The sequence below is a fragment of the Ursus arctos genome, unplaced genomic scaffold (genome assembly GCF_023065955.2).
Source record: "Ursus arctos isolate Adak ecotype North America unplaced genomic scaffold, UrsArc2.0 scaffold_18, whole genome shotgun sequence".
In the NCBI taxonomy this organism is placed as follows: Eukaryota; Metazoa; Chordata; class Mammalia; order Carnivora; family Ursidae; genus Ursus; species Ursus arctos.
Window position 1 is genome coordinate 27793585 of NW_026622852.1, and position 17668 is coordinate 27811252.

Sequence of the window (17668 nt, forward strand, 5' to 3'; positions counted from 1 at the left end):
TATTTATAATTTTGCACTTATGAACGAGAACCCAGAAAAAAAACACTTAAGCATTTGGAGCACATAATGTTTATAAATTGCTTTTTAAAATCAGCTTCAGGGTGCCTCGGTGGCTCATTCAGTTAGGCATCTGCCTTCGGCTTTCATGATCCCAGAGTCCTGGGATCGAGTCCCACATTGGACTCCCTGCAGGGAGTCCGCTTCTCCCTCACGTTCTGCTGCCTCCTCCCTGCTCGTGCACTCTCTCTCAGATTTTTTAAAAATCTTTTTTTTTTTTTTTTTTTTTTTTTTTAAGATTTTATTTATTTATTCGACTGAGATAGAGACAACCAGCGAGAGAGGGAACACAAGCAGGGGGAGTGGGAGAGGAAGAAGCAGGCCCATAGCGGAAGAGCCTGACGTGGGGCTCGATCCCAGATCGCCGGGACCACGCCCTGAGCCGAAGGCAGACGCCCAACCGCTATGCCACCCAGGCGCCCCAGATTTTTTAAAAATCTTAAAAAAAAAAAAAAAAAAAAAAAAAAATCAGTTTCAGATGGTTGGACTCTTTCTCCTGTATGCATAGGGCTACTTCTGAAGACTCCCTTTGGGAAAGTACAGGCCCCATTGTAATTGCATTTGCCCAATTTCACTGCTAAAAGTAGAAATTTAAGTTTTACCAACTTATTCCCAATTACCAACATATTTCATAAATATGTGAGTATAATCCTTTTACATTCAGAAATTTATTTTTAGGTTAAACATTAATAATCAACTTAAGCTTAGTAAGAGGTAGTGACTTAGAAGGTAGTTGGTATTTTTTAATTCAAAAACCAAGAACATTTTGTCTTCTATTATTACATTTGTAATAATATCAAAGGGAATTAGACGAAGAAATCCTCATAAAAGTGTGGAGCCACTAGAAGAGTGAGATGAAATAGAGATGGCTGTTTGGAGTAATACACCAAACCCGACTATCTGATACTCAATTTTTGTTTTTGTACAGATTTCTGTATAAAGTTTGTATTGCATTTCAAAGATGGTATTCACATAATTTCATGAATGGTAACAGAATTGTTTGGCATGCTTAAGAAGGTTCATTTAATGTTCTCAGTAATGGACCACCTGGTATTTGGACCCTATCCTAAGATTAAATGGGCTGATGAACAGTGCAGTGTTCATGTTCACTGAATTTTCTTGTTCCATTTTACTACAGAAGTGTTGGGGAACCCAAAGATGCTCCTATGTTTATTTGGTTTGTCATTTTTATTTCACTTAAGCAGCTCTTTGGTAGAAGAGATTTTAGAAAGGGCCCAGGCCTTAGAACACTTCAAAGAGCTGACCTACCTACCTCGGTCTTAGTTGTAGGCCAGTTTTAAGTGGGCGTGTACTTGCCACGTTTCAGGTGTGTTTTAACAGTATGCTTCAAGTAGATGATTAAAAAGAGACACTACTAGAGTTTTGCTAAGTTTATTGTCAGAACTTTTTGCATTTTCAAGATCTGACTACTTCATCAAGTTCATCTGGTCCTCGAGTTTCTGGTTCACCTTGTCATCATAGTGATTCTAATTCATCTTCTGAGAAACACGTGTCACGAGCCTCACAAAGAGAAGGTAGGTTAAAAGTGGACTTTTATAATCTTGCAACAACAGAGTCTACTGAGTAGCTTTCTTTGGTTTAGTTTTAATCCATACAAATAAAAGTCAATAAAGAAGAGGCAATTCTTTGACCCTCAGTCATTTTCAAAAGCTAACTAGTTTCTAGGGCTGGATATCTTGGGTTTCCATCTTTGTTGGAATTTGAGCTTTGGTTTTATTTACTGAACTGAGTTTGGTCTAGATTGGAGAAAAAGTAGTTAGGACACATAGATTCCAATAAAGGTGGTTCTGGAAATTAAATGAGATATGTATGTGATGGTGCGGTATAAAGTGATGTTTGTCAGGTGCTTGTGAGAGTCACCCGGTCCCAGCCTGGTAGGCATTTTGCTCTGCCATTTCTTTATCTGAGCAATGCCTGACAGCCTTAGAGGGGTTGTAGGATAAAGTAGGCTACGATGGCCGTATTCTGCTTTTGCCCGTTTTCCCCCACTGCTCTGCCAGATCTAGCTGTTTAGCCTATTCTTTCCACCCCCTAAATGAGATGCTTTTTACCTATGCAGATTTCACCTACTTCTCCATACCACTGCACATCTAAGCACTTTTTGTTTGTCCTCATCTTTGTGGAATGATGGCCAGATGTGGGTCCTTTTGTAATTTTGGGTCACCTTTTGGAAATGAGCATGGCTCCTACCTGGATCTTTAGGGGAGGGACTATCCATTAGACTTCTAATTTATGTTTTTCCTGGGTGGCATCACCTGGTAAGTGCTTGATAATTGCATATTTGATTATTTTGCATGACTACTTACGTTTGTAGAGTGGTTTGAGAGCCCTTCCTAACCTACAGCCTATCTACTTTCCTCTGGATATTCAAGACTATGACATTTAAGGTTAAAAATTACTCCTATTAAATTTAGAGATTTATGCCCAGATATGCAACATTTTTCCTTTGATTTGTAGCAGAAACTTTTTATAGATTCTGCCTGTTCTACTTTGGCTACCGAAAATAAGACAATGCTCTTAGTTATCATTGAGAAAAATCTTTATTGAACTAAACCATCCAGGAGGGCGGGGGGGAAACCGTTAAGAATAGTTAACTGCTTGTGCCAGTGGTAAACCCCAAAACCACACTACACAGCAGTAGAGTTGGGAATAGGAGAAGAGACGATGTATGGAGAGCCTAGGCAGGGTATAGAGAAGGTGGGGCTCATACATACATAGGGTTGTTCTGAATATTGGCAATCCTGGGTCTTTGGGGTGTCAGAATGCTAACACCATACTTTGACAGATACAGTAGATAGAGCTGAGGCTTATCAAACTCATTTCAGGATTAGAACTTTTTTTTTTAAGTGATGTCTACACCCAACATGGGGCTCAAACTCCAGACCCTGAGATCAAGTGTCAGATGCTCCACGGACTGAGCCAGCCAGATGCCCCTAGAACTCTTTTTTGACATGAAGTCTGCTGTGGATTGTAGCAGATAAAGTACAAAAACTCTGGTTTAAGTGAAATTAGGGAGTTCCTTGACCGGTCTTCCTTACCCCATCCCCATGTGGTTCCCTCCTTTTGCCAGCTCTGGAGGAACCTCCAAGGAGCACAGCTCAAAAACCACTACTTACTTATTTAGATGGGTTTCTTTTCTGCTTTTGTTCGATTTTCAGAATTCTTGAAATAGCTGTTTTTATCTAAAATTGTTTTTAAAGTTCAGTCACATGTGAAATCATTATTTAGGTATAGTTTGGTTGTAACAATGGAATTTAGAGCTTCACAGGTTTGCATCAATGCTGTAGTAATCTAAAGGGAATCTTTTAAAGAAGATAACACATCTATTTGAGAAACAATTCACAAAAGGTCTGACAGAGGGAGCTCATAATCTTCAAAGCAACTCCTTCCACAGGTAGAGAAGTGTTGAAATATTTCTCTTGATATTACATTTCTAAACTGCTTCTTTATAATGTCTGTGAAAGTGGTTCTCCACATATCTGTGGGATAGGACATAACTCCTAGTAGTAACGGCTTGCTGTAGCAGTCACTTTCGTGGGGGGCTAGAAAGGAGGATGGGATGGGCCCTAACAGAGTACCAGGCATATGTATGATAGGCAGTGTCTCCTAACCCCTCGTTTTGACATAACACTATATGCGAAATATCCTCCCTTGCCTCCGAAATTATAGATCTGTTTATCATTTATAGTATTGTCCTGGGGGGTCATAAGTCCTGCTCCTTGTGCACATAATAGCCTTTTATTGGTAATAAAGGCAGTCTGCCTGGCTTCCAAGTATTTCCTTCTCTGGACTAGAGAGCACCAGGTCCCCTGAGATGAGATTTATCTTTTACTTTTCCAGATTCATTTCATATAACTTTGGTTCTTAGAGTTTTCTGAGATGTAAATCCTAATCAAAAAGGTCCCTAGTCTACTTTAATGCCTTAGTCTTAGGTTACTGGGATTCCTGCTGCAGGAACTTGGGATTCTTTAGTTCTAGTCATAACCTTTCCCCATACCCGCACCCCAAAAGACAGGCACACCAAACATCAAGAGGCACCATAGGTTTTTTTATGTATGTGGATTTTTTCTTTCTTTTTTTAAGATTTATTTTAGAGAGCAAGCACGAGTGGGAGGTGCAGAGGGAGAGAGAGAGAATCTGAAGTGGACTCCATGCTGTGTGTGGAGCCTGATGCAGGGCTTGATCTCACAACCCTGAGATCACGACCTGAGCCGAAACCAAGAATTGGCTGCTTAACCGGTGGTGCCCCCAGGCGCACCCAGTTTTTCTTTTTACATGTGGTAGCACAAGGGGCTGACGAAGGAATGAAGGCTGGGGGTGGGGGTGACTGCCAGAAATCAAAGCTTTGATGAGCTGCCTTAGTCCTTTGATAATACAAACCTCACATCCTAATTTTCTTACCAGGAGTTTCACCACGAAATAGTCTTGAAGTCTTAACCCCTGAAGTTCCTGGTGAGAGAGATCGTGGAAACTGCATCACATCGTTACAGCTGCACCCAAAAGGCTGGGCCACTCTCCTTCGGTGCTCAAGCAACACTGATGATCAGGAGGTAGGAGCGGCAGCCCTCCACCTTCAGCGGGGCTGACTGAACATACAGCCATTGCCCGGTGTGCTCATGGCATCTTTATCCCTCGAACCCCTCCTTCCTCTCCAGCCTCCTCCAGTGTGGCAAACTGGGAAATACTTTAAACCAGTATCAGCTCAGATTGTGCCCAGCTTCTTAATTCTTGCCTCCTTCATCTCACCACATGACCTTTATATGGTAAACTTTAGATGGAGATGCTTCAGCCAAGCTGGCTCAATGTAAGGTTTTGGTAAGCCAATTGAGTATTAGAATTCGCTCTTTTTAAAAACCAGGGGAGGGGCGCCTGGGTCGTTCAGTTGGTTAAGCGTCTGCCTTCAGCTCAGGTCGTGATCCCAGGGTCCAGGGATCAAGCCCTGTGTTGTGCTCCCTGCTCAGCAGGGAGTCTGCTTCTTCCTCTCTCTCTGCCCCTCCCTGCTGCTCGTGCTCTCTCAAATAAATAAAATCTTTTAGGTAAATAAATAAAACCAGGGGAAGCCAGGGAAAGACTAAACTGATGACTAGGGGAAAGGACCTTATATGACCTCGTGTCTCTCGTCACTCTGGAAAGCAGGAGTCTTTTGAGGATATCACTAGCTCTAGAAGTCATAACTGAAAAGAGAGAAGAGCCTTTGAAGTGTAGGAGAGGTATTTTAGGACTTAGATATCTAAACTTCAGAATATTTTAAGTATCAAGATTGTTGTTACTTTCACAAAAGGGAATTATTACCACAGAAGTCACAGCAGCCTGAGGGAATAAAAGGCTTTAGTCATAGTACGTCACAGTACACAGAATAACCTTGGCTTATGAAGATAAGAAGGTATGGGGCCTGCATTTTAGTAGATGGGAGAGGGGTAGCAGTCATCTGATTTCTTGCAACAATTCTGTGGCTTTGGCAGTCTGTTGAGCTTTTTACAAAAAGACGTATCTAGCATTATTTGGGGCTTTGTAACTTTATCTCTCTTCTCTCCCCTTAGTGGACTTGTGTCTATGAATTCCAAGAAGGAGCTCCCGTGCGACCTGTCTCACCTCGCTGTTCTCTACGACTAACTCATTACATTGAAGAAGCCAATGTAGGCAGGGGTTATATCAAAGAACTTTGCTTCAGCCCTGATGGGCGAATGATCTCTTCCCCACATGGCTACGGGATTCGCTTATTGGGATTTGACAAACAGTGCAGTGAACTTATAGACTGTTTGCCCAAAGAAGCCAGTCCCCTGCGGGTGATCCGTTCTCTGTACTCTCATAATGATGTGGTACTGACAACAAAGTTCTCTCCAACACATTGTCAGATTGCCTCAGGGTGCCTTAGTGGACGGGTTTCTTTGTATCAGCCAAAGTTTTAGGCACAACTTACATCAAATAAGGAACTCTTCTGGTGTTTGACTTATAAATTACTTCAATTTAGGTGAAGTATTTCCTTTTTAGAAGATCTTAAAAGTTTGGGTCAAGATCCCAGTTCTTATGGGTCCACGAACACACCTATGACCTGAGGACTTGGCCGTCGGGCATCGTAGGGGCCTCACCAAGTTAGACTCTACGCAGCAGCAGCTCTTGCCGCATTCCTCTGCTCCTGCTCATCTGTGCCACCTGAACTTCGGTTCTTCTGGTTATTTTGCATGGTAGCTCTTGTCAAGTTTCTTTCTTTTCCTATTTCTTGATTTTGGTGTGAATTTTGTGGACGTCTGGCAGGAGTTTTGGCTGAGTTAGGAGAAACCCTTGACACTAGTATTGAATAAAACCCAGAAGTTCGATGTCAGCATACTGGTCATTGAAAAAGAAATTTCATCTTCACTTATCAGTATACTGGGCCTTTTAAAGTTGCTGTTACGTTTCTCTGTAATGAGCACAGATAATGGCATTATTCTCATAACTGTTAGTCTTACAACAAAAATGTCTTTTAAGTTTCCTGTTAAAATTATACATATTTTTTCACCATGAGGGGAATTTTGTTGTAAAACTCTAGAAAAAATAATTACCACATCTCTTTGTAATTTACTTGTATGAATTTAAAAATCTCTAGCATGTGTCCGTACTTGGTATTTTGTTCTTGTCAGCAGCATTTAGAAAGGAAAAGAGAAGGAATGGGCTTTGGTCATTTCTGTTATGTAGAAGAGGATTCATTAAGCTAGTACACTATCTGGTCAGAGGGATGAAAACGATGTGGTTTCGAGTTTCTGTTTTCTCTGCCAGACTATTTGACTCACACAGGGTGACGTGTTACGGTATTAGGGTGGAGGGGGATTGAGAGTGACGAGGCTGTGTTTTCCTCATCTTTACTGCTTGAGCCAGGTGGCACAAGCTCGACCCTTAGCATTAGGGAAGGGAGAACTGCAGTCCTCTTCTAGCTGTGACCTAACTACAGTAGTCAGCGACTTGGATGTCAAGACAAAGAGCTGATGTGAAGACCTCTTAATATTTTGTTATGGAACACAGCAAGTAAAAAAACATCAAGCAGGGGTCAGTCACAGGGCTGACGGGCCTGCTGAAGTAAACAGCTTTTTTCTAGTCTCCACCTGGAATGGTTTTATATTTACAAGGGATCCACCAGAGGCTGGAGTAATTTAAGCCACACGCTAGCTCGTTCCCTCTCAGATCACATTCTCTTAGGCCAATGGTTCTCAAATATTAGGGTGCATTACAATCATTGAGGAGCTTATGGAAAACACAAAAACCTGGCCCTCACCTTAGGAGGTTTTCATTCATCCAGGGAGAGGAAAGGAATCTGTTTTTAATAGGAACCTCAAGTAATCTTTATTCAGGTGGTCCCTGGATCAGAGTTTGAAAAACACTACACCTTAAACATCAGTAAGTACTTCTGTACCTATCAGGTGCTTAACTCCCAGAAGGTGTTTTAATTATTAAAAAAAAATAGTAAATGAAACCTATTTTAGAGGTAGAAAATGTGATCAATCTCATTATCTGATGAATGAGAAAAGTTAAGTGACTTGCCTAAAGTCATCTTACAAAATTAGTGGCAGAGCCAGAACTTGAATTCAAGTCTCCTAATTCCTTGCTCAGGGCAATTTCTACTGTATTATGCTGGCTGTTAAAACAATGATTTCTGAACACTTTATCTTGTCTTTAAGTTGTATTATTGTGACTGCTCTTAAACTGGCCAATAAGTTGAAAAAGGCATGGGAGTAGATGCTGAGAATTCCAGCCTAAGAAGAAAAGAAGTTTAAATCTTATAGAAATGTTTAAGCAACCCAAATACATGAATAAAAATAACATTTCTTTGTAGAACCTACCAGCCAGCCATTCACACATATGTGCAGAAGTTACATCTCACTTGGAACAATCTTGGCTCTAGGACAAATTTTAAAAATTAGATTATTTTACCACGGATGTCAAAAAAAGATTGGAAATTTTTTAGCCATCAAAATTACCACAAAGTATAATGAAAACACAGGTTTGCCATAAATTTTTTTAAAAACCCCAGATATTTAAAGGAACATAAAGTTTCGGAGGCAAAAGCACCCAATCTTAACATTCAAAATAAGCTACTAAGTACAATAATTATATTGATTTAAAAAAGGTTCCATATATTGCATCCCCTTTGGAGAGAGTTGCATGTCAGATGCTGGGCCCACGTGTCGCCCGACTCTGAATTTCAGTTCGTGATTCTTCAACCATTATAGAGTTTCTACGCTGTCAAATAATCTACACACTTGACTACTAACCCTCACAAAATACCTTGCAAGGTAGGTAACGTGAGCACCAGTTTACTTCGGAGGAAATGGAGGGTCTGACAGGTTAGGTGATTTGCCGTAAGTCACAGAGCTGCGGGAGGGCAACACTGGGATTCAAGCCTAGCTGCTCTAGCCCAAAGCCTGTGTGCTTACTACTCTACCACTTTGCTCTTTTTTATAAAGGACAGGAAACTGGCCTGTTAATTAGTTTAGCATCCTCTGTAAATTCGGTATTACAGAGCTGGCTTACCTTCTGTACCATGCAAGAGAACATTCACAAGCTTGAAAATGCCCAGTAGAATTAGTACCATAAACTGCAGGGCGTACATACAGTCCGTTCCTAACAAAGACTTCAAGCAGGATTAAGTAGCTGTAAAGAAAAATGTGGGATAAATAGCTCTGTATAAAAATAGAGCCACACAGATGAGAATTAAAAATTAACAAACTCAACAAAACCACTTTTATTCTCTTTTTGAGGTACGGTCATGGTCAAAACATCATGAGCGGGATATTAATCCAGGAATTACAGGGCATCAGGAATGCTAGACTCTTGGAGGAAACTGCATCTTATAATTTCAAGGTCTCATTTCACCTAAGAGCATAAAATCTAATCTGGTGTTTTTTTACTCTAAACTTTCTTTAGTCATTTTTATTCACGATAATTGGTGAATGTATTATAAATGGTAATGTGGTATAGTTGTTGGTAAATGTAGTGTAAATTATACTTGTTTTAAAAAACTTCCTACAGGGACGCCTGGCTGGCTCAGTCAGTAGAGCATGCTGCTCTTGATCTTGGGGTCATGAGTTTAAGCCCCACCTTGAGGGGTAGATTGTACTTAAAAAAAAAATCTTGAAAAAACTTTCTACAGAAATGCTATGTTAAATAAGTTTAGGAACATCAAATATTTAGTACTTCCTTATCTTTAATTGTGAAAATGAAGTGGCTAAAGCAGACAAGACCCTCTCTTAATCTTTTGAAAATGTATGTGATCTTTTTTCTCAGAAGCCCAAAGAACATGTATATTGTTATTTCTCCTTGTTACATCCAAGATGAGGCTATACCAAAAATTTTAGGAAAACAAGCAAGGAAAAGGTTCCCAACTCCTGTCTAGAACCACGATCACATTATATTGTGGTTAAAGTTTTGTTTTCTACAAAGTGCAATATAGGAAAAACACCCTGAGAATCTTTTAGAGGTCTAGTGTTTCCCGTATTAGTCAGAATATATGGTACTGGCATCCGTAAGTATCTGTTCAAGCTTGTGTTTAGCAGGAGAAACTGATGACAATCATCCCCATTGAAAATGACCAGCAGCCACGGAGAGCTATGAAAATTCACTCAGTAATACCTAGTGTTGGTCATGAAAGAAAGCATATATATGGATTTTTGGATAACTAATGCATATCTCTTAAGTGCCAAAATTTAAAACTTGTAAATTATTTTTCATGCAAGTCTTTCAGATATGTTCGTATTCCTCCCTGCCTTCTTAAACAGCATGCTCGGTATAATTCACTTTTTCACGATGAAAAGTAAAAGTTACATTCATGTGTTATTACAAATACCCAATGAGCTCTGATGTATGTAAAATACTTCATAAAATGTAAAGGGCTATAACAAATACAAGTTAATATCAATTATTATAAAGTGATTCCCTCAGCCCTGAGGTATATATAATCCTTTGCCTCAGGTTGCTTGGATTTGGGGATTTTTTTATTTAAAAATTTTTCTATCTGCTAAGTAGTTTGTTCTGTCTCTTACCACAGTATCCACATGCCTGCCTTTAACAGGCTCTTTATCGTATGTGCTGTGTTCATCTGTTATGAGCTGGGGCATGGAGAACCCAGCCGGCTCAGTGTCTAAAGAGCCGCACAAGCCCTGCTGCACAGTCTCTGAGACCACTAGGTTTTTGAAAGGTTCACAGGTAACCATCTGGATAACAGAAGTACCGGTAAAGCCTAGGCTAGTGATTTTTTCAGTTGCCACTAAGTAAAAGACTATAGACGAAGGATGCTGCTAGATTAAGGAATAAACAGCAATGTACCAAAGTATAGCCAAGTAACAACAGAGGCTCTGTATTAGCACAGGGATCCTTCCTGGGTTTTTTTTCCCCCTTAAAAGAAGAATCTGGGGGGGGAAACAATGAAAATAAACTCCAGATAGACTTGAGCATTTTTGATGCCATTAAACTTGGTCAATAGCCATTAAAATACACGTTTAAATTATCACATATTGTTACAGTTTTAGTCTCATTGCAGAATAAGATTATACCGAAATTTATACCCTAAAGATGATTCCCAAGAATTTCTCCCGTTCAAATGACAACAGAAATTATCAAAAGGAAAGTCTCAAATTTACCTGTATGCTGCTGCTTTAGTTGTAAATGAATTAGTAATGGAAATATGGGTTTTATCAAAAGCTCCAAGGAACACATCTCACATATGCACATCTCGTATATGTATACTAATGTTACTATAAATGAAATGTCATCCAGAGACAATAAAATAATTTTAAAATTTAAGTCTTGTTCATAGTATTTAAAATGGAATTTTTTCAGCTTTCCTAAGCTGCTTATTTCAATCTCATATTTTCTACATTGAAGTTTGGATATTTGATTTTCTTTTAAATTTCACTGCATCCTCCATTTCTAAAGTGTGCTTTCTGGTAAATTTTAGATTCATATTTTTAGGAAAGTTGGGAATGTTCCACATAATATCCTAGACACCAGAAAGTAATTTCACTAGGTTCTGAGGTACTGTTAAGTTCTTACGCTAGACTGTAAGCTCCTTGTGGGCAGGGACTGTCTTACTTTTCTTGTATCCCCTGTGCCCAGTACAGGATGTGACAGAGTAGTTGTTCAATACATTATTTTTTGTAGGAATCAAATGAATCTTAGCCATATGTGGCCTCAGATTTCCATGAAGCCAGAATGTGATGTGGAAATAGAGAAACCTTCATCAGAGTAAGATTTTTTCTGACCACAGGTCAGAAAAACTAAGCATTTCTCATTGATTTGGAAAACAGCAAAACTCAATTTTCATCCACCAAACATTTGAATCTCTACTATATGCCTTGTGCAGTACCAGGGACTCAAGGGACAAAGATAACTAAGGCGGTAGCCCTGGCTTCATGCACGTGTGACCAGTGCAGTCATACAGGGCCCTGCAGTGAGAAAAGGTCCAGGCTTGCTTTAGGTTCTGCTGAAGCCATCTTAAAATTCTTCATTTTTTGAACAAGGGGCCCGTATTTCTATTTTGCACTGGGCTTCCAAATATATAGCTGGTCCTGCTTCAATATTACCATGTTGACACGGTGGGAACAATAAGAATTACAGTATCTTTTATCTACTGTCCAGTAAAGATATTCACACTCATTAAAAACTAGCCATAAAGTGAATGATTTAGTAAAATAACTTCTAAAATTAAAACTTCCTCCCACACTTTTTTTCACAGATCTTCATTTCAGAATTAAGAAAGCTTTCTAAAACTGTAATTGGCTTTTACTGTTTCAACTGAATTCTCTTGAGATTTTTATATGGATGTAGAGTTGTAGGTGATTTTATCTACATACCTACATGCAATATTAAGGTTTCAGTAAAGCTTTTATTAATATATGCACTGGATGTTTTGGTGTAAGTCTACCTCATAATGTGCTTTTAAAAAAATAAATGCTACTTTGAAACATTTAACACACTTTTTCTGTGGTTAACCTGTTTGAAAGGTTGATGGCAAGCTTGCAATTAGCAGTATTTTGAAATTTTTGTTTCAATTGCTTAGATGTTTATTTTTAGACCAGAATCAAGCATAACGCTATGACAGCAGCAGTAGCTTGGTGATTCTTGTAGTGGTATTCTAAACTTTTAAATCCTATAACCCCTACCCGAAATAAATTAGAGCATACGCTCCAAATTTTGATGTTTTATATATATTTTGTATACATATATAAAATATTGTACTGCTCTACTGTGTAAATTATGAAACACGTACAGAGAGAAAGGAAATTTTAAAAGGATAAGAGTTTTAAAAATCAAAGTTCTACATTACCTCCTGCATTTCCAGGGATCGCCTTACACTCCCACAGGTACATGCACATTTCATTTTGTTAAGTCCACCATTCTAAAACATAGAATTGGCATTTTACACTGAAAAACACATTTACTAAGATTTGATTCATTCACATCTGTTCACTAATGTTCTGGACATTTACAAGTTTACTAAATATGAATCATGTTTTATAGAGTTTTATAAATTAGTTATTTATTCGGTGAAAATTGTATTCATATCAATAGGAAGCACAGTGCATAAATTTTTGTCAAGCTGCACACTGGTTTCTTTTCATAGGTACACTTAGAACGTGCTATTTTTCACAGTGCTCCCTTGACTGACATTTGCTTATTATTTAACAGTGTGATGGTTCATTTTACAATACTGTTTTAATTCACTATAAAAACGACAATCATATTTGGGACACTTTTGTAAAATAAGTCACTGAAGAGAAAATCAGAGTGAGTCCCTTTCAATTCAGATTATTTTGTGAAATTATTTAGATAAACTAATTTAGCTAACCATAGCACTAATTACCACTATTTCAGTTATTCCTCGGACAGGTATGTTTTGGGCTAAAGTTTTTTTTTTTTTTTTTTTAAGGAAACAATGATTTGGCATGCTTAAATGCTAATAAATTAATGATTTGTATTAGTTTCCTGTAACTGATGTAACAAATTACCTACCAGAAATTTAGTGTTTAAAACAACACAATTTTGGGGTGCCTGTCTGGCTCAGTTTGTACAGCAGGCGGCTCTTGATCCGGGGTCATGAGTTTCAACCCCATGTTGGACAGAGAGCTTACTTAAAAAATAAAACACAAATTCGTGTCCACTGAGTTTTCCTCCAGGCCCTTCCTTTCTGGCCCAGGACATGAAGAGTGGTGCTCTAACTCCAACATGTGCTGGGATCACCTGGAGGGCTTCTTAAAACACAGATGCTGGTTCTACACCCGGAGTTTCTGATTTCATAGGTCTAGGGTGGGAGCCCCATCTTGCACAATCAGTTCCTAGCTGATGCTGTATGTCTGTACACCACGATCTGAGACCTACGAATACAGAAAATGCAGTTAGGGGCACCTGGGTGCCTCAGTCAGTTGAGCGGCTGACTCTTGGTTTCAGCTCAGGTCATGATCTCACGGTGGTGAGACTGAGCCCGGCCTTGGGCTCCCGCACGGAATGTGGAACCTGCTTGGGATTCTCTCTCTCCCTCTGCCCCTTCCCCACCCTTGCGTGTATGCACACACTCTCTCACTTAAAAAAAAAAGCAAAAAAAAGAAAATGCAGTTAGGGTTTAATTTTTCACAGATGACAGATCCTAGGGATCTCTATGTAGATAAATGAAGCCAATTTAGAGGACATATTTTTTTTTTCAGAGAACATCTTAACTCTGGAGGTTACTACAGATGGACAACAGTTGGTCCGTCAGCACGCCGTTCTCAGTACACTGAGACTCCCCCAGTTCAACACGATATGTAAGTTAGTGGGCAGTAAGTTGAGTAAGACCATCTTACCTTCTCCAGGCATAGACTTGGTGCTGTGTGGCTTCTAACTCAGAAAGAGGAGCGCCGCCACCAGAGAACCACACTCTCTGGTGTGAGCCGTAGATAGGTGCAACTGTTGCTCACAATAAACCCAGAAAAGGAACACCTGAAACTTCTACCAGGGCATACACAACTCAAAACATTTTTTAAAACCTTTTCTGGGGACACAGTGGTTTCCACTGAAAGCCATCTAAATTATGGGTGTGCTGGACTGCTGTGTTGACATTAATTCACAAAAGCCCTTCACGATTATAAAAGATTAGGTTTCGGGTAAAATGAAGGATCCAACTTTCATTGTGAGAGGATTACTTTTTAAAAGTTAAATACAAAGTATCGGATCTGTTCTGAAAACGCTCTATTTATTCTTAAGCAGTTATTACCTAGTCTTTTGTGTGTGTGCACATGCGTGCAAGCACTTAATGTGTGTAATTAAAGGATTTCCTGCCGTGTATTGGAATTTGCAGTTCACTGGCAGGAAAATCATGATCCCTCCCCTCGTCCCTTCAAGGGGCAGGTCGACAGACCCCCGGTCTCTGGGGCAGTCTTATTGAAGCTGATTAGCCCTGTCACAATCTGTGGGTGGTGGAGGTGGCCATACTCATCAGTGGGAAACGCCGCAGGCTGGTGTTCCCTTCTAGCAAGGATTTCTGTAGCATCCCATGACTTCACGAAGCCTAAGAAGAACACCCTGAAAGAATCAAACCGGGTGCACGTGGGTGGCTCAGTTGGTTAAGTGTCCGCTTTTGGTTCAGGTCATGATCCCAGGGTCCTGGGATCAAGCCCCGAGTCAGGCTCCCTGCTCAGTGGGAAGTCTGCTTCTCCCTCTGCCCTTGCCTGCGGCTCCCTCTGCTTGTGCTGTCAAATAAATAAAATCTTTAAAAAATAAATTAAAAAATAAATTAAAGAAACTGAGTCAATACAATGTGGACAGCAGATACTGCGATAAACTCCCTAATGATTTCTCTCAGCATTTTATTATGAAAATGTTCAACATACAGCAAAGTTGAAAGAATTTTACAGTGAACATCTGTTGACTAGGATTCTACCATTATTGTTTTCCTGTTTTATCACATATCTAATACTCCATCCATCAATCCATCTTAATTTTTGATATATTTTTAATAAATTGCAGATAGCTATAGCCATCCTCCTAAAAATCTCAGCAATACAGATCATTAAAGTTCACTATCTTGTTTTAAATTTTCCACATGAAGTCCACAAGTATAAATGGTATGTTTGCTAAGTTTAGACAAACGTACACACCCAAGCTACCCAAACCCCCATCAAGACATAAATTACTACCATCACCCCAGAAAGTTCCCTCATACCCCTTCCAGGCTCCTTCCCCTCCCTCCCAGAGGCAACCAGTTTTTTCCCCCAGCACAGATTTATTTGCCTCTTCTGGAAATTCACATAAATGGAATCATACAGTATGTATTATTCACCGTGAAGGTTCTAAAAAGACATTCCTAAGAAATTCAAACTGTCTCTGAAACAGGGAGAGAAACAGTGATAAAGACAACATCTGGGATCAGATTATGACTCATTCACTGAACAGGTATTTATTAGGAGAACCTCTAGTCTAAGGATACGAAGATGGAGTCCCTGCCTTCAGTGAGCTCGCACTGTCCTGAAGGCTGCAGCACAAACATCACAGAGAGCGCGCGAGGGCTGAGGCAGCCACCACATGCCACAGAAGCCCACCGACCGCATCCAGCCTGGGAGCCGGCAGGGAATCAAGGGAAGTTGACATTTTTACTTCGGCATTTGTCTCAGGCGGCCAGTGCTCTGTATTTTCCACAAGCCTACAGTCTTCTAATTTAAAATTACTGTCCGTAAAAGGGCAGCTTTCCAGTACGGAGCGAATGGATGTATGGCAAATTTGCTGAACAAAATAAACCAGGAAAAACTGTAAAAGGCACAAACTGAAATTAGTAGCGATTCTGTTTTTCTCTCGTTGGAGTTAACACCAACTCAGGTACGTGTAGTACTGCCCTCAAACACAAAACCAGCATGCTTTTCTGCTCCTGGCCCGCAAGCGGCAGGGGCTTCGAAGCGCTCCAGACGTCAACAGCAAACCTCTGACCTTGGGCTTCACCTTCGCTTCCTCGGGGCCTCTCACACCTGGACCCCTGCCAGCGTTTCACTCTTCACCGTCCCCGTTTACACACAAATCCCACATGAGAAGTCCTTGGCTCCCATACTTTTTCCTACTCTCTGTCCTTCTCAAAACTCTATGGCTATTTCTTAGGAGGGAGTGAGAAGCCCAAGAAAACCTGGAAATTTCTTGTTCAATTCCTTTTTGCCTAGAAAAGTGTGAGAGCAGTAAGAGACGTTCCAGAGCGGCTCTCGCCCACGGGAAGGCAGGAGGCTGTACACCGGGAGCCCCAGCACTGCCGAGACGACGACCCTGGAAAGGGAAGCTGGTCTCATCTTCCTAGTGCCACAGGGACAGGACGCCTCTCCACGGAACTCAGCGCGGTCCCCATTTTTTGGTGCGCTGCCTGACCCACAAGGACCTGCTGACTAATCATGGCCGGTTCCCCAAAGAGAGGAGTGCCTGAGCCGCTGGCGGTGCAGGGGAGCGACCAGAGGAGCAGTCGGCTTGCACAGCGAACCTAGTGGCTGCCTTCGGCACGCTTCTAGTTAGCACGGCGGCGGTCGACGGCACTGATTATCTTAAGGAAATACCGTTAGGCTCATCAGGCACTAGGCTCAGCCATGCTACGGACTGAACGTTTGTGTCCCCTCCGAAAGTCTGTGGGGAAGGCCTACCCCCCATGGGAGGGCGTGTGCAGGTGGGGCCTTGGGGACGGGAGGAGGGCTAGATGAGGTCCCGAGGCCCTTTGCGCCATGTAGGGACTCGGCGAGAAGTCTGCACACCAAGCAGAGGCCTCTCACCAGGAACCAAATCGGCCGGCACCCGGATCTTGCCCTTCCTAGCTTCCAGAAGCGTGTGAGAAATACATGTCTGTCGGGGAAGCCACTTAGCCTCGGCTACTTCACCACGGCAGCCCAAGCAGTGTGTTTTCCTGACACTACCTGCACGAGCCATCGCGATGGCGCCGCCAGATAGTCCCGAACGCCCGGTTCCTGAACCTCCACACGTCCCCCACTCTCCTGACCCCTGGGGCCGCCCTGGTGTCAGGCCCGGGGCAGGCACGTGGAGGGGTGCTCCGGCACAGCCCCTGCCTCGAGGAGCTGGCGTGCAAACCGGGCAGGAAACAGCGAATCCCCAGAGTCCAATTCAAACGGGAAGTGCTGCGAAGAACAGGAATGCGGAGGCCTAAGAACGTCCAAGAGGGGAACCTGACCTAGCCCTGGAAGTGCGAGCGGGCTTCCCGGGAAAGGGACGCTGAGGGCCTCCGCAGGGCGACGAAGGGAAGGGGGGCGGGAGAGTGCCGAGCCCAGGGCAGGGGGACTCGGCCGGGCAGGCCGGGGGGGCAGGCGGCAGAGCCCCGAGGTGCCCGCGGCTGAGGGCGGTGACTGAGCAGGGCCCGATCGCGTGTCTACAGAATTACTCTTACAGCGATACGCAGCATGGAGCGCAGAGGATTTAGAGAAATCCTATTTTATCCTCAATTTCTATTTCAAAATCAGCTATGCTCACTGGAGAAAAGCTCCCCCTTGGAAACTTCAGAAGCTAAATGAAGTTGGGCACCCGCCTCTGGGAGATCCGGAGCACCCCGCAGCAGTGCGGGGCTCCCCTGGGCCCGCGCCCCGTCACACCCGGCGCTCCGCGACAGACAGCA

At 41.8% G+C, this 17668-nt stretch overlaps 1 protein-coding gene across 1 annotated transcript in view; it reads left to right on the forward strand.

Annotated features, from left to right (window-relative positions):
* DCAF10 (DDB1 and CUL4 associated factor 10) overlaps nucleotides 1–12018 on the forward strand; it is a 44085-nt gene extending 32067 nt beyond the window's left edge. Inside the window, exons 5-7 of the mRNA XM_026506206.4 lie at nucleotides 1479–1592; nucleotides 4483–4628; nucleotides 5619–12018. Of these exons, the coding sequence (XP_026361991.1) occupies nucleotides 1479–1592; nucleotides 4483–4628; nucleotides 5619–5987 (629 nt within the window). The 3' untranslated portion in view covers nucleotides 5988–12018. The remainder of the gene's footprint in view (nucleotides 1–1478; nucleotides 1593–4482; nucleotides 4629–5618) is intronic.
* The last annotated feature ends 5650 nt before the right edge of the window (nucleotides 12019–17668 follow it).